At 36.6% G+C, this 22,953-nt stretch overlaps 1 protein-coding gene and 1 long non-coding RNA gene across 4 annotated transcripts in view; one reads left to right on the top strand and one right to left on the bottom strand.

Moving 5' to 3' along the window:
* The window catches only part of LOC5579206 (protein phosphatase PP2A 55 kDa regulatory subunit), a 178,625-nt gene that overhangs the window by 112,978 nt on the left and 42,694 nt on the right, over positions 1 to 22,953 (bottom strand). For both annotated transcript variants that reach the window (XM_021857621.1, XM_021857620.1), the window contains exons 3-4: positions 16,013 to 16,514; positions 11,387 to 11,723 (exon numbers count right to left, since the gene is read on the bottom strand). In XM_021857621.1, coding sequence (XP_021713313.1) covers positions 11,387 to 11,393 — 7 coding nt within the window. In that variant the 5' untranslated portion in view covers positions 11,394 to 11,723; positions 16,013 to 16,514. The remainder of the gene's footprint in view (positions 1 to 11,386; positions 11,724 to 16,012; positions 16,515 to 22,953) is intronic.
* LOC110681557 lies at positions 371 to 10,338 on the top strand. Of its 2 annotated transcripts, none has more exons than XR_002503261.1 (2): positions 371 to 957; positions 8,740 to 10,338. It is a non-coding gene; the product is annotated as an uncharacterized LOC110681557 (long non-coding RNA). The 2 variants fall into 2 exon arrangements; XR_002503262.1 differs by lacking the exon at positions 8,740 to 10,338 and adding an exon at positions 7,848 to 8,141.

Here is a 22,953-nt window from a genome sequence, read left to right as displayed (position 1 = left end):
GAATTACCTTTTTAGAATCCGTATGAAAATTACTTACGTCGATTTGAAAAAGTAATCGACATTTGTTAGAAATAACGAGAACTCATCTTCATCTGTTTCGGTTCTATTATCATTACTCTCTACGTTTAATACGCATGCATCGGTTCCATCAAAAAGTTTGTTTGAATGCATTGACATCGGAGTCGAATGTAGAGGTGTTTGATGTTAGATTGTTGATAGTTAGTTTCGTTGTTAGATGCTGCATTTACGATACTCGACAACGTGTGTTGAATTCCAGCCACAACTGTTTTCAGGAGTTCAAGCGTGTGCTAGAATAAGGGCGTAAGTCGCATGATCGATTTCTCTTCATCGATTCTCTCTTCTGTGAATAAAAGTGACAAGATGCAAGTTCGTCAGCATTTTTTCATTTTAGACCGCTTGGCAGCGATGCAATCTTGCGTCCTGTGGAGAAAAACTGCGGATAAACTTCCAGCTTGTCCCTTTTATTCAAATCGAGAAATCGATCATGCGACTTACGCCCTTATTCTAGCACACGCTTGAGTTTTACTTCGTCTGCTATACAGTCTTGTTTACGCTGGTCGCATCATTAGCAGGATCATAGTGAATTTCGTCTCTCAATTTCCGAAACTTGCTCATACACTCGTCACACATGCAGATAATTTTAGACGAGCACAACACACACAATACATCTTCAATCAATTCAACGCAGCTAGCATGGAAGAAGCCGGCACAATATCCTTCGCAAACGGTATAGAGGTCGGCTTTGAAATTGATTCTCAGAGAGCACTTTTTGCAATTTTTTTCTCCATCCATGTTGAAGCGGGAATGGCAGCAACTGTACTTTCAACCAAATGCCGATTATCGATATTCTAGAATATCACAATATCACGACGTAAACTTAAAATATCACCAAAATATTCGATGGAGAGGTTTCAACGGCTTGATCGGATAGCGCAGGTAATTTAAATAACTGAGAAACGTTCAAATTATCAACTAAATCGAAGGCAATTTTGAATACTTTAACATCAAGTTATATCCTAAATCTAACTAATACAACATACAAAAGTTTTCAAAATTTGAAGACATTGAAGTAATCACGTATGGCGAAATAGGAAACCACTATGTCCATAACTGGTACTCTTATCCTAGTTTAGTTTCTATATTTTACATACATAATATAGATTGAATGCTTTAGATTACATGTTTGTAGTATAAATACGGTTTCCTATATATTATTTATTTAAATTTTCTCTTAGGATGGCCAAAACCGGTGCTTATCCCCTACTCTTTTTTAATTTTTATCTGATCTGAAACAAAACACAGATAGAGGATATCGTACAAAAATTTGGCTATCATTTACCGTTCATCATTATTTTTAAATGTTTGAAAATTGTTGTGTAATCATTATTTACACAACTCAAAAGAGTTGTGTGATGAAAAAGTATTGCGTAATGGGTTATTACGCAACTGGAATAAGTAGCATAATGGGTCTTACGATACAGCATAATTCTATTCAGGGAAATAGGCCGTTTCATGAGAAATTGGCGTAATGTAAAATAGCCATTACTATGAGACATATAAATGTGCTAATTATTGGTAGAATAATCCACGTGGTTATTTCAGTTGCAGTTTCTCGTGCCAAGAAGAATGCAAAACCAAATGCGCCTTTTCCGCCACATTGTTGCCACACGCCCAACTTGCGGAACGACCTTTAGCGGTTCCTGTTTATCGAATTGTGTCACGTCCGTAATCCGACGGAATGGTAAACATCTGAAGCAGATGGTTGGCACTTTGGCAGTCGGGATTGGCGTAAATTTAACCTTTGCTACACACTGGTTTCCCATTAGTTCGACGTTATTGAAATATTTAGATTTGACCTCAGTAGCAATCACTGCATCCAACGAATCTGTTTGAGTACTTCAATCATATGGATTTAGGGAAACGCTCGATGCTCGACTGAACACAGTCTCTGCACTGTTCCTCTTAGAAATCTTCAAGATAAATTCCGTCAGAATTTCATTCAGGAATAGGTCTCAAATTTCACTGAGTACCTTTAATCTGGGAAAAATTGATCACTGTTCTACAACTTTTTGTTATATTGTACTGAGAGATTCAAATATTGTCGAACTAATTTTGGCACAATCAGCAAATACTTCGTTGGTTTTCATCAGTCTGTGAACCTGATTTTTTTTATTTAAAAAACGCCATTTCATAGAATAACCTTTAAAATGTGAAAATGAAGGTTAAATGTTGGGGCGAACTTGATCATATATAACAGTTGATATCAGAACGTAAAGAAAAAAATAGAAAAAAATAGTAGACGAAACCCCGAATTTAGTACTACACTGTAAACTCGACATTACCCTTTAATGTGGGAAAAATACCCTTTATTTTCTGATATATGGAAACGTCAAATAAAGGGAACTTTATTTTTTTTAAATAAAGGGTATTTTATGCCCATTTATATATTCCGTCTATTTACCCTTTAATGGGTGAAAAAGTTCTTGCAATTTTGTATATTAGATTCACGAAACAGCGTTTGTTGTTCTTTAGTTTGTTAATATTATAACAGTAATTGGCATTTAAAAATGCGGATTCATAGAAGGTAGGTAACCTTTCTTTTCTTTTCGCGTCATCTATCTAAACAAACAATGAAATATTTTATAGAATGACTTTGCTGCTCAATACATCCCGTTGCATGTCCCGCTGTATAAAACTACCAGGAGCACCTGCCCCATAAAGCTAGTTGACGAATGGATTATTCTCTTGGATCAACATTTTTATTGTAAATCTTTTATTGAATAAATCTTTCTTGTATTTATAAGTCTCAGAGCTGATAATTTTATATACGAAGATGAATATTAAAATAATTAAAATTTAATTATTTGAAAAAAAGAGTAAATTTTACTCTGTTTCCCAAAAACGATTTTTCTGGATAATCGGTAAAATTCACTCGTTGATTTGACGTACAAGCCGTCTACTCTTTAATGTGTAAAGGCCCATTACTCTTTTTATGAGTTAAACTAGTTTCTCTCAAAGAGGGTACTTTTTTACCCTTTAAAGAGTAATTTGGTCTTACAGAAAAGAAAGGTTACCTACCTTCTATGAATCCGCATTTTTAAATGCCTATTACTGTTATAATATTAACAAACTAAAGAACAACAAACGCTGTTTCGTGAATCTAACATACAAAATTGCAAGAACTTTTTCACCCATTAAAGGGTGAATAGACGGCATATATAAATGGGCATAAAATACCCTTTATTTCAAAAAAATAAAGTACCCTTTATTTGACGTTTCCATACATCAAAAAATAAAGGGTATTTTTCCCACATTAAAGGGTAATGCCGAGTTTACAGTGTAGGCAATATTTATCTTCACTTACTTAATTTTCTTGATTAAGAATCGCGAATAACTAATGAAAATTGCCTATTTTATTATTTGAAGAATCATTTCTTACATTGAACTTGGTATAATTCAAAAATTGCTACTGTTAGAAAAGCGATCATGACAATTATTACGGTTTAAAATGATTTTATGATTCTTATTGTATCATCAAAAGAAAGGGGGCGAAATAGAGCAATTGAAAAACAAAACTAAACTCAACGTTTGTAAGAGACGCGCATATTTTAATGAAAACATATACATCAGCAAAATAATTTCTTTGACACCTAGCTATTCTATCTGTTCTTGTATTTACCTTCATAAGAGCTCATTTTTATATCACACAACTTGATGAGTTTCATTGAGATCTGATTGGTTCTTGCCAAAGATAGCATTTAATGTATTTTAAAGAAAACAAAATGTGTAAGAACTTTTTACGATATTATTAAATTTATTTCTAAGCTCAAAATAAAATGTAATGGGATCTTTAGAATAAGGCAGCTTATATTTCTATAATTACTCAAGCATTTGTTTCAATATATTTTGTTCTCCGTGCGACATAGAAGACACTCAGGAGGCTAGCATATACTTGTTTTACAGATGTAATGTCGGTCGCAATAATCACGCTTTTCACAAATTTCGTAGTTCTAACAAATTTGTATTGATTTCAATTCTTTGTTATTTTGTCTCATTTCGCGGCACATCAGTAATATTTGTAAATTTAAATTTACAAATTCATTTATTTTGTAATCCAGTCAAAAAAACTTCAAGAACTCTAGTAAAAAAAAATCACAACGAATGTCCCTTGTGCCTCTTCCAAGATTTTGTGCGGAAGAGATTCCTTTTAGAATTCCAACGGGAATTTCGTTATGAATTATTTTCGTACTTTTCAGTGCTTTCTCCAAGAACACATTTACCAGTTTTCACGGAGTTTGTCTTGGGTGTAGGATCTTAGTAGTCCAAGATTTGTAACTTGACAAGGAACTCTAATAAATATATCATTGCCAATTGAACAGTGAACTGTAACTTCAACCATCCAAGATCATTGTAAAACTTAGGCAGATTTGTTAAGTTATGAGAACACTGCAAGCAGAAATAGTGGAAATTACATTGTCAGATTTTATGGAACGATACAACGGACTTTCCAGGAATGAGTTTCTGTATTTTATGTTTCGAATAAATTTGCAAGTCGTTATAATTGTTCATTTAAATCATATTTTTCTATGAGAGTCAGTGTAATCACGTATGAAACATGTATTATAAGCCACAGCAATTCATTATGAATGAAGCAATTAACATTTTACGAGTTTGCTTGAGTAAATCCCAATGAGACAAATATTTATTTCAGAAAATCATAAATCATGTAAACGCGATGCGACTTTAGCTGAACGTATTTAAACGTACGTTGTACATTTAAAAGTAACCAATATTGGCGATAAAGTTCAGTTTATGCCAAATTTGATCATAATGTATTGGAAAAACAAGTGAAAGTGTTCGAGATTTAATTTATAAGTGTTCGGAAATCTAAAACATGTGTCCGAATTTTAAGATTTTTCTTACGTTGTTATTTTTATAGTTTTCGTGTGGAAACTTCGAGTTTGCAAGAAATGTTTAACGGAATAATTATGTTTTAACTACTATTTATGTAACCATTCATACTCATTGGAGGATTTTGTCTTGGAACATGTTTAATTTGGTGAAATTATGCACAAAAGATTAAGCGTCCGGGTATTGATCAGGGTTGTTAACGTTAATTAACGGTTAACGCCGTTTCGTTGATTCGTTAACGTTAACTTTAACGATTAACGAAACTTCCGTTTATTTTTCGGAGCAGTTGATTAACGTTAACGTTAGCGTTCAGCGTTAAATTAACGTTAACGATAACGTTGTGTTTCACGTTAATTGCCTTATCCAGTGGATAATATCCACCGATAAACTAAATGCACTCGGTCCAAGAATGTTTACACTAGAACGGGGCCAGAGTACGTCGGAAGCATTCGGAAGCATGTCCCGCTCAAGTGTTACAATTCTTGGACCGGTTGAATTCAGTTCATCGATGGATAAGGTAATAGTTGGTACTTCATTTTACATACCTTGAACCGATTCAATAGTTATTATGTGCGTACTTATAAATTTCAATTGGACGAAATGAAAATTACAGAAAATAAAATAGTTTACTCGTAGCGTTAGCGTATTTATTATCAATAAAACACAGTACAAATAAGGGTGAGATTATCAAGATACATGTCGTTTTTAGGAAGAAGTTGTATATCAGGATCTGGAAGGTGCCCTCAGTGACCATATTTACTGATCAATCAGGTCATATACAGCAATGGTACATTCGTACTTGGGTACCGGGTAATATCATCCAGAGTGTCGACCTGTGATGCTACGTACTTAATTCTCATTTTTGTGAAGAAGTTTCTCCTGTGAACTTAAAGCTGCAACAGCTGCAGTGAAGCATAGACGGAGAAACAATATGAACCAATTGGTTAGCTGACAGATAATTTGGCACTAGCAGCGGATGATTTGACACCTGGTGGCGTATACATTCATTATTCGTATTTTGTTGATGATTCCTAATTTGCAATGTTTTCTTCAATTATTTCTGCCTATTTTCGGCAAATACTGTTAGCGCACAAATGATAAACTACGGCTTAGCGTCGAAATTAATCCAGGTTTTGCATCTTTAGGGGATTGCCGTCGGTGCCGTAGTACTCAAGACGGGTTTTCTTCAAGATTTTTGCTCACCGTCTTGTAGTCGATATTCGCGTGCTTCACAGCTACAGCATATGTAGCTTATTTGTCCCTTGTCTTAGATTGGAATTAGTTTGAAAAAAGTGTCCAAATTGGATGATTGTTGAATGCAAAATGACTTAGGTAAACCTAAAGCGATGTCATATTTCTTTTCCAACGTCCTTGGATACGACGTTTGCATAGAAACCCTTTGTTTATCAAGGTAACAAATGTTCAATGCTTCTATGAGAATCAACGCAGTGGTTAGCGGTATACGTTGACGTTGATTCAACGCAACCCGTTGACGTTGACGCTAACAACCAAGAAAATCAACGCAACGGCGTTGCCGTTGATCTTTAGCCAAGTTAACGTTAACGGCGTTAATCGTTGATTAACGTTAACAACCCTGGTATTGATGCATCACGGTAGAGGAAGTTATGAAAATGATAAAGTACTGTGACTTGGGTCACCTAATTCAGGCTTGGTTGACGAGAGAAGTCAAATGAAATTGATAATGAATATGAATAAAAAAATATATAAAGGGCGAGTGTGTCTTCGATGAAGTACGCAGGAAAGCTCCAAAGGCAATCCTTTGAGAGTAAGCGGAACCCTGTTGCTGGGATGAAGTACACTTGTCAATGGCGACAGTGGAACCCAGACAAAGGGATGAAGTACGCAGGATAGATCCAAAGGCGATCCTTTGAGATTAAGCGGAACCCTGTTGTTGGGATGAAATTCACTGATCTACAAGGATAGTGAAACCCAGACAAAGGGATGAAGTACGCAGAAACCCGGAGGCGATCCTCGCGGGAAATTAAGTAGCTCTATGAGACCTAGAGGCGAACCTCAGGATGATTCTCAAGAGTAGGTGGAACCCAAATTAAGGGATGAGAGTACACCAATGTGAGACCCGGAGGCGATCCTCGCGGGATGAATCTCAAGTACCAGATTGAGACCTAGAGGCGATCCTCAGGATGAATCTCAATGGCTGGTTTGAAACATTGTTAATCACATTTGGTTTTATTGATCACTTCAATTATTTAATTGATTTCTACAGAGACAGGAAAATATTTCAAGAATAACAAAACCGATTTGCGACTTCAAAGAAGAAGGTATTTGCTACTTTCAAGACAAACAAACAAAGGCCATATGAAACAGGAAAAAAGGAGAGAAAGTATCATGCAATACGGAGAAAAAACACCCTAGTTTGAAACAACCAAAATGTTTGTTGAATTTCAAACTGACAATTTTGTTATTTTTAATCTGAAATTTGTAGTTCCAAACTCATTGTTTTGTTTGAAACTAATTTGTTTATTAGATTGTTTCAACATAACATCTTTGTGTTCTTGTAATGTGAATAATTGTTGTTTCAAACTAAGTTTTTAGTTCGTTTCTACAAACGGCTTGTTTGTTTTTACTAAAATTTAGGTTATTTGTTTCTCTGGTTAACTATAGGCATCAATATAGAATAACGGGTTGGTTCGACCAAAACAGTACGTTGAATCGAACTAGATTTTATTTGAGTTAGAAACAACCAAAATTTTAGTTTGTGACAAACCAACTTCATGTGTTGTTTCTGCGAAAGCAAGATTAGTCAGCTGAAATGTATAATAAGTACAGTTTATTTTTTATGAAAAGCATTTCAAGTAAAGTTGCGTGTTAAGTTAATATAAGTTATAAATTATTCTATATATCGTTTATTCAATACTTTTACTTGTTTTTTCAAGATTCTATGACAACGAACAAGAAATGCTGCTGCTGACGCCTTATTTTTCTTTCGAATTGCTCTCCAGAGAGGTAAGACAGATTTTCTCATATTTCTTGGATGTGCAAATAAAAAAAATGTTAGTATAATTTCAGATTGGAGAAAGTGACTAACCATGACGCTGTTTAGTAATTTTTGGAGGAAAACGGCGTGCAGCTTTTTGTTCGAGATGAAGAGCCTGGTGTTTCAATTATTTCAATAATTTATCTTAGAATACATGTATTGCAAAAACTTAAATAAATAATACGCCATGTGAGATTTTTGTTTTCATCAATATATTAATAATAAAAACATAAAAACCGATCTGCACCTCATCCCAAACAAAAAAAAAAGGTTGAATCAACCAGCAAATTTGTTAATTTTGAATAGATTCTTGTTTAAACCAAACCACTGTTGTTAGTTTGAAACAACCTAAATTTTTGGTTGTTTCAACAAATGTCAAACGAAACAACAAATGGTTTGGTTGTTTCAAACAAAGATTTGTTGAAATTATCTAGAATGTAGTGGAACGAACAACATGAAATCTTAGTTTGTTTCAAAAGGTGTATTTTGTTGATTTTGCAAAATTTTGTTTGTGCATATTTCAAACTAAAGTTTTGTTTGAAATAAACTAGTAATTGGTGGTAACTACTAATTATTTTTCTCCGTGAAGAAATGGTCGAAGCAATACATCTGTATTGGGAAAAAGGAAGAAAACACTAAGTATGAACAATAATGACTATGGCACACATGAAGGTGCAACAATGGAAAACTAGAAGGTGGACAACAAGATGGAATCGTTGAACTGCAATAATAACATAAAGCATTTTATCATTAAGAAGTACTCTGCACTCACGTTTTGTTTTGTTTTTCAGATAACGTTACTATGACCAGAGATCTACTAAACTAAAGATGACAGATAGTCCGGATTGCTAATTAAGGAACCAGTTGGTTGGAATTCTGTATCACGTATTTATAAATAAGACAAAATTATAACACTATAAAAGAAGGGAGAGATGTAGGATCTTAGTAGTCCATGATTTGTAACTTGACAAGGAACTCTAATAAATATATCATTGTTAATTACACCACTAACCAAACAAGTCTCGTCTCTACACTGGGATTTCCACAGAAAATTATTCCCAGAAATCCGCCAGAGAATGCATTAGAAATCATTTTAATCACTTCTCCTGGAAGGCCCTATAAGTACTAATTAAATACAAATTTCAATTGGTAGTTAAAGTATCTTTCAGTTGTTCATTAATAATTTGTTTAGAATTTTCAGGAATCAAAAACAAAAAATACAAAAAAAATCTAGGAGTCTCACCAAAAAAGTTTTTAAGATCATTGAGCAAGGATTAATTTCACGAATTCTTCAGAACAGAACTAACAGAAAATGATTGGTGTTAAAACGGATGAAAGTTTTACTGAAATTAGTTGCAACTAAAATCTTAGGTAATATTTTGTATGAAGTCCGGAGTTTCATGATACTATATAGTGAACATATTGATAGAGAAACAACCAATTTTTTTCCCACCTTTAGAAATCCCAAATAAACTTTTTTGAAGGGTCTATTATTGATTATTTTGTAGTACAGTAGAAATTTAACGCGAAAACATTGCCGGTATTTTTTTAAGAACATTGCCGAAGATGTATTGTGCATTACCGTACACCCCGGTAATTTGAACGGTACCTCATGCAAACCACCGGGGTTCATTTTTATTTCGAACATCTAGTCACCCTAGAAACGTGTTTCTGGTAACCTCTTTCACTGTTTTGTTTTGATTCTGCGTTCCGTTCCACAATCCGTTCCAATATATCCTTCCTTGAATTCTGGGTTTCTAGATTTCTGCCAGAAAGCCTGTAGAAATTTCGCCTACGTATCGCACAAAAATTCAAACCAAGAATATGGATTCTGACAATAATTGGTAAAATTATTTCTAAAGAAGGGTTTTAAGGAATATCAATACAAACTTCTTTATGAATACCTTAATAAATCCCTTCCCCCTTCCCCCTTCCCAATTATTTTGTTACATATTTCTCTATTTTACCACTTTCAACATATTTCCTTTGAACATTCGAAGGCAAGATACATTTGGAAAACAATTTTCTTTCCAATTCATGAATAAACTGGGGAAGCGATTGTTTTGTTAATAACAAGAGTCGTGCACATTAATTCAGAAAATTTCGCTACATGTTAAATTGTTTTTAATTCTTGGGAGGGGTGAGGCCCCTCTGACACACCCCCCTCCCCCGGTACTACGCCAATGCCAGTTACGATGTAATTAGTGTTCAATGAATTATAAGAAAATTTAAATAACAAAGGTTATAAAAAATGAATTTAGAATGTTTGATGAACATGGAACACAGAATCGACAAATGTCCGGCATTAAATTTATCAATTCAAAATAAAAATTCTTTGTTTATTGGAAATAATATTATTTGGTGAAAGCTACTTCCACAGACAAACAGACGTAACACTGACGAAATGTACATCGACTACTCATTAGAGTGGTTCAAAAAATCGTTTTTGCTCCACACCGTTCATTCGATTCGAGATCAAATTCTGAGTGTCCTCCCAAAATTTGAGCTCATTCGGATGAAAACTGAGACTGCACAAGCCATTTAAAGTTTATATGGAAATTACTATGGGAAAAACAAGCAATTCATTCAATCGGTCATAGTGTTTGCCCATGTGCTCTTGAGGATTTGAGCTACATTGATACTGTGAGATACATTCATTAGCTACAACTTTGCCGAAGACCGTTTTCAAATCGGACGCCTCAGTAATTAGTTATTGATTTATATCCAGTCACAAATTCTCCAGCAGTGCTCATTTAACTTCTGAACAGGCAACATTGCTGCATCTGGCGCGAATATAGCACTCACAAATCATGGCTACTATGTTTTACTGCATGTATCCAGTGATGTCTGCAGAACAGTCCAATAATTATAGCCAAAGTTTAGAAACTCATTCAAAAATCAGTAACTAATTACTGGGGCGTCCGATTTAAAAACGGTCTTCGGCAAAGTTGTAGCTGATGAATGTTTCTCACAGTATCAATGTAGTTTTAATCCCCAAGAGCACATGGGCAAACACTACGAACGATTGAATGAATTACTTGCTTTTCCCATAGTAATTTCCACATAAACTTTAAATGGCTTGTGCAGTCTCAGTTTTCATCCGAATGAGCTCAAATTTTGGTAGGACACTCAGAATTTGATCTCGAATCGAATGAGCGGTGTGGAGCAAAAACGATTTTTTGAACCACTCTACTACTCATATAACTATCATTTCAAATTTGCAATGTTACAAATCTCACTACCAAAGGCACGCACATCGATTTTCTTCAGGTTTGACGTTTCACACTACCGTCTCTGCATGTTTTGTTGCACGAAACAGTAATTCGTGCAACATGCCCACCAGATGATGACGGTGTAAACTGGGCGAAGGATTTTAAAGAAATTTATACTAAGTGTCACGTCTGTTTGTCTGTGCTACTACTTTCCCACAATACTTACATTTCATCGTAAGCTCCTCTGTCGATGACAACGTCTAACAACAATAACAACAACAACAACCGTAACGCTTCCGGTGACGGTTTGTTTGTACCATAAATCACTCCCGATTATATTTACACACTGATTTCCGACTATTACGCTCACATTGAGCTCACTGTCAAATGGCACATAAATCTCATCCGAGCGCATCAACATTCATCGCGTGACAACGCGCGTGAGGCGGCGCGGCGTGGAGTGCTTCAACGACCAAAAGACCGCTCTTCAGACGATCGTAACGACGACGCTGCTGGCTGCCGCGAATCGCGATCACCCACCCAGTCAGTAGGCGACGGACGTGCTAAAATGGAAATTTTGCTGTAATGTGCAGTCAGTGTTTATCGATTTTCTAGGCTATACAGTGTTGGGCAATGCATTTGGAACTCTTTTCGATTTTCCATACATAATGGTCAACTTTGATAGGCCGGATCTGGATTATTTAAGAAGCAATTTGAATGAAATTTTTGTGCAGGCTACACTTAAATTTTACCAAATACATTTTTTTTATTTTTTATTAGTATCATTCCAAACTTTACATTCATTCATCATATCTAGGTGTACTGTGTTAGACACTATCATCTAAATTTGGTATAATAAAATTAAGTTTTTGTTAACAACATATTACATTTCATTTGCCGTAGCAGTTAGGAATTTTTACATCTGAGTTGATTTTTATTGCTTATAAGAGAAAAAAAACGCTTTCAATTTACTTAACATAACTTAACCTAAATTTATAACGCATTAATCGTGACAATAGAAGATTTCAACGATTTTGCTGTAAAATTATTAATTATTTTATTTGACATTTCTTCCAATGCTTCAACATTGGATATTCTATGTAACTCATTGGTACTATACCAGGGAGGAAGCTTCAGGATCATTTTTTAAATTTTGTTTTGAATCCTCTGAAGAGCTTTCTTTCTGGTATGACAACAGCTAGTCCATATTGGTACAGCATACAACATAGCTGGCCTGAAAATTTGTTTTAATATCAAAAGCTTGTTCTTAAGATAAAGTTTTGATTTTCTATTAATAAGCGGATAGAGACATTTAACATATTTGTTACAATTGGCTTGAATGCCCTCAATGTGATTTTTGAAAGTTTAATTCTTATCTAGCATGAGCCATAGATACCGTGCACCCCCGATAATTTGAACGGTACTCCATGCAAACCATCGGGGTTAATTTTTAATTTGAACTTCTTGTCACCCCTTCTGGTTACCCCTTGGGCTGTTTTGTTTTGATTCTGCGGTCCATTTCACAGCGTTCCATCATTTCACTTTACTCCGTTTCATGAGCTAAATGACGTTTAAACCATTTTTAATCTGAACGATGTGCAAATTACCGGGGGTCAAATTAAAAAGTGTTCAGATTAAATGCGGTCAAACCAACGGGGGTACCTGGTACTTAACTTCATCTGACCAATTTATTGGAACCCCTCTCAACGTGACAACATGTCTACTTGAAGGTTTCAAATAAAGAACTTTTGGTTTATGTGGGAATATTATTAGTTGAGTTTTGGAAGCATTAGGAGAAATCTTTCATTTTTGCAAGTATGAAGAAAAATAACCAAACTCTTTTGCAATCCACAACAGATGGCACGCAGGCTTCGTCCAAGCAAAGATTTTTGACATCCCTGAGGTAACTCAGGTAAGTCAGATGTGAAAATATTGTATAACATTGGTCCCACAATGCTGCCTTGAGGAACACCAGCTCTTACAGGAAGTCTTTCAGATCTGGAGTTCTGATAATTAACCTGAAGTGTACGATTTGACAGATAACTTTAAATTATTTTAACAATGTATGTTTGAAAAATAAAGTTTTTTTTTTAATTTTACGATCAAGCCTTCATGCCAAACACTGTCGAATGCTTTTTCTATGTCTAGAAGAGCAAGACTAGTAGAATAGCCTTCAGATTTGTTGGAACGGTTCAAATTTGTTACACGTAAAAGTTGATGAGTGGTCGAATGTCTATGTCGGAATCCAAATCATTCATTTGCAAAAATTGAATTTTCGTTGATGTGAACCATCATTCTGCTCAAAATAACCTTTTCAAAAAGTTTACTGATGAAGGAAAGCGATTGGACGATAGCTAGAAGCTTCAGCCGGATTTTTGTCTGGTTTCAAAATTGGTACAACCTTAGCATTTTTCCCGTTGTCCAGAAAATATGCCAACTGAAAACATTTGTTAAATATATCAACTAAGAATGATAAGCTACTTTCTGGAAGTTTCATACTGAAGATGTAGAAAATCGCCAAGAGCTTTCATATTTTAGAATTTTTAATAATAGTTCTCACTTCTTCCAAAATTTCCCAGGAATTTTCGAAAACGTTCTCTTGATTGAGAATATTTTCGAAGTCCTGAGTAACTTGATTTTCTATTGGACTAGTAAGTCCTAAATTTAAATTATCCGAGCTTTCAAACTGCATAGCAAGACCAAATCAATCGTAGAAGGGTTTCTAGAAGAGGAAAAACATGTATGGCTATCAGGGTATTGAATTGAAGAATATCCTGAAGAGCACTCATAAAAAAAATTATGCCGTTGGAATTACTTTGCGAGTTATTCCATGACCGATGTTTGGGATTAAAGTCACCAATGAAAAAAAACTTGACTTATTGCGGGTCAATTTTTGAAAGTCAGTTTGGAGCAAATTAACTTGCTGTCCAGAGCATTGAAAAGGCAAATAGGCAGCTATGAAAGTATATTTACCAAGCTGTGTTTCAACAGAAACAGCTTTAGTTTCAAATGACGAAAACAGTTCATGTTTTATACGCTTATGAATGATGATTGCAACTCCCCCACATGCCCCATCAAGTAGATCATTACGATAAACAAAAAAGTTAGGATCTCTTTTGAGTTTAGATCCAGGTTTTAAATACGTTTCGGTAATAACTGCTATATGCACGTTATTTACTGTAAGAAAATTAAACAGCTCTTCCTCTTTACCATTCAGAGAACGAGCATTCCATTTTAAAATATTAAAATTATTATTTGGATCCATTAGAAAAACGTAATCCAATAACAATTTGATTTGTAAATTCCCGAAAATTTGACTTATGTTTAGCCCCACAATTTGAGCGTATAAACTTGGTGGTATCTTCCTTCACTGGACAGTCGTCCTTAGCGTGAGAAGAATCTCCGCTTATCATGCATTTAGCATCCATGTGGCAATGTTTTCTTCCATGATCCCACTTTTGGCACCGACGGCACTGAGTGGGGTCCTGGAAATTTCCTCCAGGTTTCTGGAAATGTTCCCATGTCACACGGACATCGAACATAAGTTTTGCTTTTTCTAAAGCTTCAATATCATTCGGATCTTTTTTATGAAAGTGAACTAAATAATATTCTTGAGAAAGCCCTTTCCAAAGAATGCCAGATTGGGTTCTCTTTTCCATAATGATTACTTGGACTGGGGAAAATCCAAGTAAATCAATTATTCCATTTTTGATCTTTTCAGGTGACTTATAGTCACTTGAGAGACCTTTCAAGACAACTTTGAACAAACGTCCAGTTTTGTCGTCATAAGTAAAATACTTGTGCTTCTTCTCTTCAAGATGTTTGAGAAGAAGTTCGCGATCTTTAAGAGTTTCCGGCAAAACGCGACAGTCTCCTTTCTTTGCGATTTGGAAGGAAACCTTGATTCCCCTAATGGAGTTCAAGATCTGCTGCCTAAATCCCCCAAATTCGGAACAACTGACCACGATAGGCGACACCTGGGAGGGAGAAACCAATACAAAATTTCTGTACGTCATAGTGAGCCGGGATTCCGCTGTCACGAACTGTCACTGTGAGCCCAGATCTCAAACATTGGACTAACATGGAAAAAGCGCGTAACTGATTAAAACACATTTTTGCATTTCATCAAAAGTGAAAAAATAGAATGAAAATCAATTCATGCACACAATGCAAGTAATGCTACGTGAGCACCTTTCAATCGGATTGAATATAAAGCATTTAAAAACGCATCGTTTTACTTTTTCCAATAAAAATGAATATTTAGTACATAGAAAACTGTGGCCCTTTTTCCTTGTTTGTCAGGAAAAATTGAAAGTACACAACAAAAGAAAACTAGCGATTTTCCCCAAGCCTGCCTTGATTGTTGTTGGCAAGCTGAAGTTATCTTGCAGTTCAAACAAACATTGTTCCACAGTTGTCTGTGATTGTTCTATATTTCGTGTGTAGTATCGGTGCCTCCCTCCCAGGGCGACACTCTTCGTTTCCTTACCTGTATCAAAGAGTCTGGGCTAGAGACTGCTTCGATATGGTGTTCGGAAAATTTGTCTAGAACATCGAACTGATTGCTCGTTTCGATACAATTATCAACATTATCCATTTCACCCTTGGAAGAAGGTTCGCATTCCGGCGAAACGTCCTTTCTTCCATTTTTGCCACGTTTATTGACAGTTTTAAACCCCACATTTTTGGATGGAAATTGTGAATTCAGAGATTCACCCTTTCTTTTGCTTGTAGTTGCAACCAATGTTTAGTGAATAAACGAAATAACTCAGATCTAGTCTTCTAAAGTTTACCATTTGGTTTAGTATGAAAAATCGCAAAACAGTTGCAAATGTATTGTCCAATACTGTACATTCAAAACGTGAACGACCGCCGTCGTCGCCGACGACGCCGCCGCCTTCTGTGATCGACGCTGTTGCTGCTGCTGTTGTCACTGCTACCACGACGGTAGAGCACTATTATCAGCGTTGGTGGCGCTGCTGCTGCTGGTTCTCCGGCTAGCTCCAAGTCACCGGGATTGGCCGTTGATGGCCTTATTTTAGTTGCAATTTCTCCTCGACGACAACGACGACGATGATGACTACGACGACGCCGATAAACGGTGCAACGCCGATAAACGCGAATGCGGTCGCGGTCGTTGCTGCTTTTGCTGTCGGTGTCGCTGTTGTCGGGCTGAGTGCTAAATTCGTGCAGTGAATGCATACGTTGTGCTAGGTCTGGAAGCTGGTTACTGCAGCTGTGTGCTCGGACTGACTAATGGACTGACTAATGGAAGGTTACGGTGCGCGATGGTAACAACGTGTGACACTGATCCGGATGTTGATGAATGCGTAAGGTAGGGCCACCAGTTGATCCTGAAATGGGAGAGGCAATAAAAGTAGACCTTAGATTTGTGCTGTGTCAAGTTCGCCATTAAATAAAAGGATTGTGTTTAATGGCCGGCATTAGATATGATAATCGTTGGATGTGTCAGTTTTTAGAATGTTGGACAGCACAGCAGGAGCCTGTGAGATTACGTGACAAATTAAACAAATTTACAGTATTGGGTATGTGGCATTGATTTGCATCCCTTGAAGGTACTTCTATTTCCATACAAATGGACAACTTTGAAAGCCTAATACCACCGTAACAGTCAACTCTCCCTTACTCGATATTTCGAACCTCGATATCGAGTTAGAGACCCATAGTGTTTCTCATGGCTACCTCGATGGTCCCTCAGATCGCATTCGCACTGATTTTGTGTTCTATAACACGATACCTCCCTAACACGATTGTCGCTTCAATATCAAGTAAAGGAGAGTTGACTGTAGTACATATTGGGACAACACACAACCATCCAAGTAACCATAAGCACTAATAAAAAGCCCTAAAGCAGCATCGACAATAGGCCTTTTCATGTGACAGATCCGTCTATGCATTTGTTTACATCGGTGGAGGACCGATGCTAACACGGGCCTGTCATTTTCATAGAAGAACTGTCAAAGTGCTTCCTGATCAGCTGATTTGAGACGTCATGTGAATAGGCCTATGAACATAGGCATCATATCAGCACTACAAATACAGGCATGCCTAATAACAGCATTTATATCACTTAAAAACCCTTCGACTAAGAAAAATACTAGATTCTCTATGAAGCGCCATAACTTTCTGCATGGGCATACGGTGCCCAACATGTTTGTCAGTCCGTGAACTTCGTTTCTTAAATTAGTAGGCAAGTTACTGATGTAAGGACAAGCTGACAGGGTAGTTTGTTTTCAAACAAATCACTAATGTACTCCGGATCGATGCGGTTTGTTTATATTCTCAATGCAACACAAATTGCGAGCTAGTGCGAGTCGGCGATCCATAAAGAGCCACCACACATTCTGGAATCTAATCGACTCGATCAATCAAAACAATCTAGGCATAGGTTCGTAGTTTCAAGTGCGTCATCCTCACGTTTATCATCGCTTCGCGCTCGAGTGAGACGTTTGTTGACACTTGTCCAAGCCAATGTTATTGCCGAATCGGACTCGCCCAAAGGCTATCTGGATAATTAATCTTACTTTGTGTCTTTCCCCTCTCGCTCTGGCTGCTCCATCGTTTTAGCAGCGGCATTGCGTCTAATAAAACTAGATACTCTCGAAGGTGCGAAAGCGAATCAAAGCAAGCCCTGCGCGCATTATTGCGATGGGATTCTAGAATTATCTGTTTTGAATGGCGGACGGAGTCATTCATTAGCACCTATCGACGCGACGTCGGGCGCGGATGGGGTGGGAAACGTGCAACTGCTAACGCGCATCACAGTAGGCTAAATACCTGCGACGTCGAGCACGGTGTGTTTTAAACTGTTATTAACGAAAAAATGTCAATCAATCTTGCACCCACCACCAGTCGAAAAATATACAACCAATTCTTCGTTACTCGATATTGAAGGGACCATCGAGTCAGGGAGGTATGGAGTTGGAGAACACATCGAGTTTTTTTTTTTTTTTTAAGACACTACACGTTAATGCTTCCAGTGGGCTATTTGCCCTTTGAAGGAAGCACCACACTAGACAACGGACTAGCATGCAACGCCCAGTGGCACAGTCAGAAAACATTCCTCTCGAAAAGTTTTCGGCCTGAGGCGGGAATCGAACCCACACTCCTTAGCACGATGCGGCCAAATGCCTCGGTGACACTAACCGCACGGCTACGAAGCCCATGAAAACCAATTTTGTTATGCCTTTCTAACTCGATATCGAGATACGAAATATCGAGTAAGGGACTTGACTGTAGTATTCGAGCATATTCAGTGTGCAAATTACGAAATTTAAAAAATTCTGTGAAAACTTCAAGATTTTGATAAGAATATTAAGAATCTGATGCCATTATTGGTAATCCGGTAGAAGTTCTTGAAACATTCGATTCCGCGTAAGAATTACGCAATTTCAGAGAATTCTGGGATTTTGGTAGAAATTCTGAATTTCTGGATGAGTGACTGATTTTGCCTGGTATTTTTGGGACTAGGACTGGAATTCTTGGGACTCCGACTGGAATCCTTGGGATTCTGTTGAAATCATAGTAGACATTGAAATAAGGAAATGCAACCAATGAACTTATGTACCACAAAGCTAGTAATATATAATTTTACTATAGGAATACCTAACAGTAAAAGCTGCCGAAGGCAGTTGAACTGAGATAAATTTTCAATACTCTTTAGTCGACCAAATCGGTCGTTTAACTTTACAAAAGAGGCCGACTGGAATGCCGACTTGGAATCATTGGGATTCCGACTGAATACTTGGAATTCCGACTGAAATCCTTGAAAGGGATTCTGACTGGAATGCTTGGGAGGGACTCCGACTGGAATCCTTGAAGGATTTCGACTGGAATCTCAAGGATTTCAATCGGAATTCCAATGATTCCAGTCGGATTCACAATTATACAAGTCGGAATCATAAGCTTTCCAGTCGGATTCACAAACATTCAAGTTGGATTCGCTAACATTCTGGAGAAACCCCAAGTATTTTAATCGGAACAGCAAAGATTTGTATCAAAATCCAATGATATCCACGTGTCACAGAAATAATAAAGAATCTTAAAGATTTCCGATAGAATTCTAATCCTGGACAGACATTTGGAAAGGGCTCAAGAGGTCTTGAGCCTTCTTTTCAGAAACGTTGCTGTTGAGCCCTTTTTAGCTCGCCCACGCAAACTAACACCACTATCAAAAAGATTGCTTTTAGTCCTTCCTGGTAGTGACTCAAAAGCGTCTTGCAAAGTCAATGTTTACCAATTTCGATGTGCCCTTTTGAAATATTTGTCCTGAATTATTTCGCACCAGGATACCAAAGATATACCAGCATAATTCCAAAAATTCCCAACATGAAATGTACGAAAATGATCACCATTATTTCCACAACTGAATATGTTGACCGAAAAAGCAACGACCGGTAGCTCGCCCACGCAAACTAACACCACTATCAAAAAGATTGCTTTTAGCCCTTCCTGGTAGTGACTCAAAAGCGTCTTGCAAAGTCAATGTTTACCAATTTCGATGTGCCCTTTTGAAATATTTGTCCTGAATTATTTCGCACCAGGATACCAAAGATATACCAGCATAATTCCAAAAATTCCCAACATGAAATGTACGAAAATGATCACCATTATTTCCACAACTGAATATGTTGACCGAAAAAGCAACGACCGGTACGAAAGCGATTTACTAAATATGGTAGCGACCGGAGTGATAATGCACGCTCGTTCAAATCTACTCAAAAAAGAGTAACTTTGACTCACTTTTGAAGTTTCAAGTTAGTTGTCAAAAGTGAGTAACCTTATTTTATCAAAGTGAGTAACTTTTTACTCAACCATAAAAGAAAACGACATTACTCACTTTTGAGTAAACACAAACAAATTTGACTCACTTTGTAAACGTCAAAGACATTGTGAAAATTTCGCGCGCTCGAACTGACAAATCCTCCGTTGTGGTGAAAATTTTTCCGTCGACGTGATGTCGGACTGTTTTCAAAAACAGTCGAGACAAAAGCCGAGCCGGCAGAGCAATGACAGTTAGTTTGCTTGAAACTTCGCTTCGGAAGTCCAACCGGCGAATTCCAGATTAGTGCTGCGAAGTCAATAATCCTGATATCAAGTGAAGCGAGGTCGGAGTGAAAATGACCAAGTCCTGGTTTTGATCGAACAACCGCAAGAAAAAAATATAAACAATAAGTTTTATCGTCGTACTTTTTATTGGACTAATTATCAATTCTTTACAGTTTAACCGGGAAGGCTACTGGCACGGTCAAACTACATCCTCCATGGTTTCATCAATCCCCCAGAGATTTATAACATCCGGGGATCCATTCCAGAGCAGCAAAATTTTCAACACAAATATCAAATTTTTTTTACTTGTTATCATGTATTATTCATATAGTAATGTAAGAGATAATGAATAAATGTTATGTTTTTTGTATATTTCTCCTGATTTTATGAATAACATAATAGGTAAATTTATTTCCAAATATATTATTTCCTGAAGTGAGTGACATCTACTCACTTTCGCAAATTTCAGATTAAACGAAGTGAGTAAGTGTTACTCCCATATTGACATTTGACAATGTTACTCTAAAGTGAGTAACGATGGTGTTACCGGGTACCCCCGTTGGTTTGACCACATTTAATCTGAACGCTTTTTAATTTGTACCCCGCTAATTTGCACATCGTTCAGATTAAAAATGGTTCAAACGTCACTTAGCTCATGGAACGCAGTAAAGTGAAATGAAACGCTGTGAAACGGAGCACAGAATCAAAACAAAACAGTGAAAAGGGTAACTAGAAACACGGTTCTAGGGTGACTAGATGTTCAAATTAAAAATGAACCCCGATGGTTTGCATGAGGTACCGTTCAAATTAACGGGGGTACACTGTACTCACTTTTGAGTAGTTCCACTTTGTTCCGAAGTGAGTAGAAAACTACTCACTTTTGAGTAGATCTGAACGAGCGTGTGAGTGAGTAAACTATATTGACAACTCTGTGGGCAATCATTTTACTCACTCGAATTGTAGACCACGTTAAATATGCTATAGGCCTTTTCATGTGACAGATCCGTCTATGCATTTGTTTACATCGGTGGAGGGTCGGTGCTAACACGGGCCTGTCATTTTCATAGAAGAACTGTCAAAGTGCTTCCCGATCAGCTGATTTGAGACGTCGTGTGAATAGGCCTATAACAAACTGGGTTGTTAAAGCACTTTTGACAAATCTAGCTCATTCGCATTCAGTCACGGTGTCTTTGTGGAGCAACTTTATTACAAAAAAATAGGTAAGTCTGAAATTTCATACTAAAAACAATTAGATTTTTCTCTTTTTATTTGCGACCAAAATCAAAATAATCGATCGGGGGGTCCAGAACATTTTTTTTAATTTTGTGTAAAGTGTTTATGGATATGTGTTGTTGTACCGACGCACATTGCGTGGAACGTATGGAGGTACGGGACAAACTGCAAGATCAAACCATTTGAATACCTTGGCATAGAAATTAAAGTTGTTCTTGGTCAAAAGAGCTGTAATAAGCATAAATGACATATGACATACGCATAATCGCAAAACTGTCTCAAGCATCATTTTAATTATTTTCCACGAAAACCCTTGAAAATCGTACCTAAATTGATCATAATGATGTAAGAAGTTATTAGGAAATACTTCTCGCATAACTTATGATCTCGTCCTAAGGTGAAGATGCATCGAAGTCAAACCTCGAATTTTCAAAAGCACAAATCTAGAGAACCAGACAACCTTTTACGTCGAACATTTTATTGATTGGTCGTCACCAGTGACCAGTGAGTTACCGGTTGTCTGCTTCTCTAGACTTGTGCTTTTGAAAATTCGAGGTTTGGCCTCTATGTATCTTCACCCTTAAAATCATTGGTAACTGAGTGTGTAGCTCGTTGTTATTAAGCAGATAAGCGGACCAAAATAAAAATTGTCACCGCTGGGAGACTGAGGAGGATCTTCTCTTCATCGTAGCATTGTGAAATAAAGTGTAAATCCATTCGTTTGCTCAGTAATAGCAAGCTACACACTTCGTCACCTATCGCTTTTAGGGCGAGATCATACATTATGCGAATTTTCTCTTTTTACTCGTAGATACAAAAGTGAAATACCGGAATCTTTTCAAATGTATTACATACTTGCACATAAATTACAAATCTTGATAATTTATTTTTTTATTGGAAATAGTTGCTTTATTTGTTATTCTAATAGGTGAATACTTATAGATGAATAACAGTTTTATAAAATGACCGGTCGCATTTGAAAAAAAAGCTCTTTACTAATATCCATTTTCCAGTAATCCTAGTATACTTAAATATTTACTTACAGATATACATACGTACATCCAAACATATGTACATAAGGGCGATTCAAATTTGAAAACTGTTTGAAAATCCAATCTCCCATATGCTCCTTAGCATCTTTACCATAAAATAGTGTTCTGTGAAATTTTCAGCTTTCTAGGTGGTGTTTTAAAGGTGGCCCAAAGACAATGTAGGTCTTTATGGAAATTACTATGGAGAATTTTTGAGAAATGTTCCAAACACGCTATTACTGTAATGTAAGAAAAAACTTATCATCCCATATTGAAAACTCATTCTTCAAATCTTAATGAAGGATGTTGCTGAAGAAACAATCCCAGGGCTCTAATCCCAGTTTAAGCTTAACTCCCATATTAAGCTATCCGTTGGATTGAATTTCTCTCTTGAGCAAATTTCTTTGTTATGGTATAAGAATAAGTTTTTATAATGGGATAATAAGTTTGTACTTATATT

Source organism: Aedes aegypti, chromosome 1 (assembly GCF_002204515.2).
Source record: "Aedes aegypti strain LVP_AGWG chromosome 1, AaegL5.0 Primary Assembly, whole genome shotgun sequence".
Taxonomy (NCBI): Eukaryota; Metazoa; Arthropoda; class Insecta; order Diptera; family Culicidae; genus Aedes; species Aedes aegypti.
Note: the sequence above shows the minus strand (reverse complement) of the source record. Positions and strands in the feature narration are given on the sequence as shown.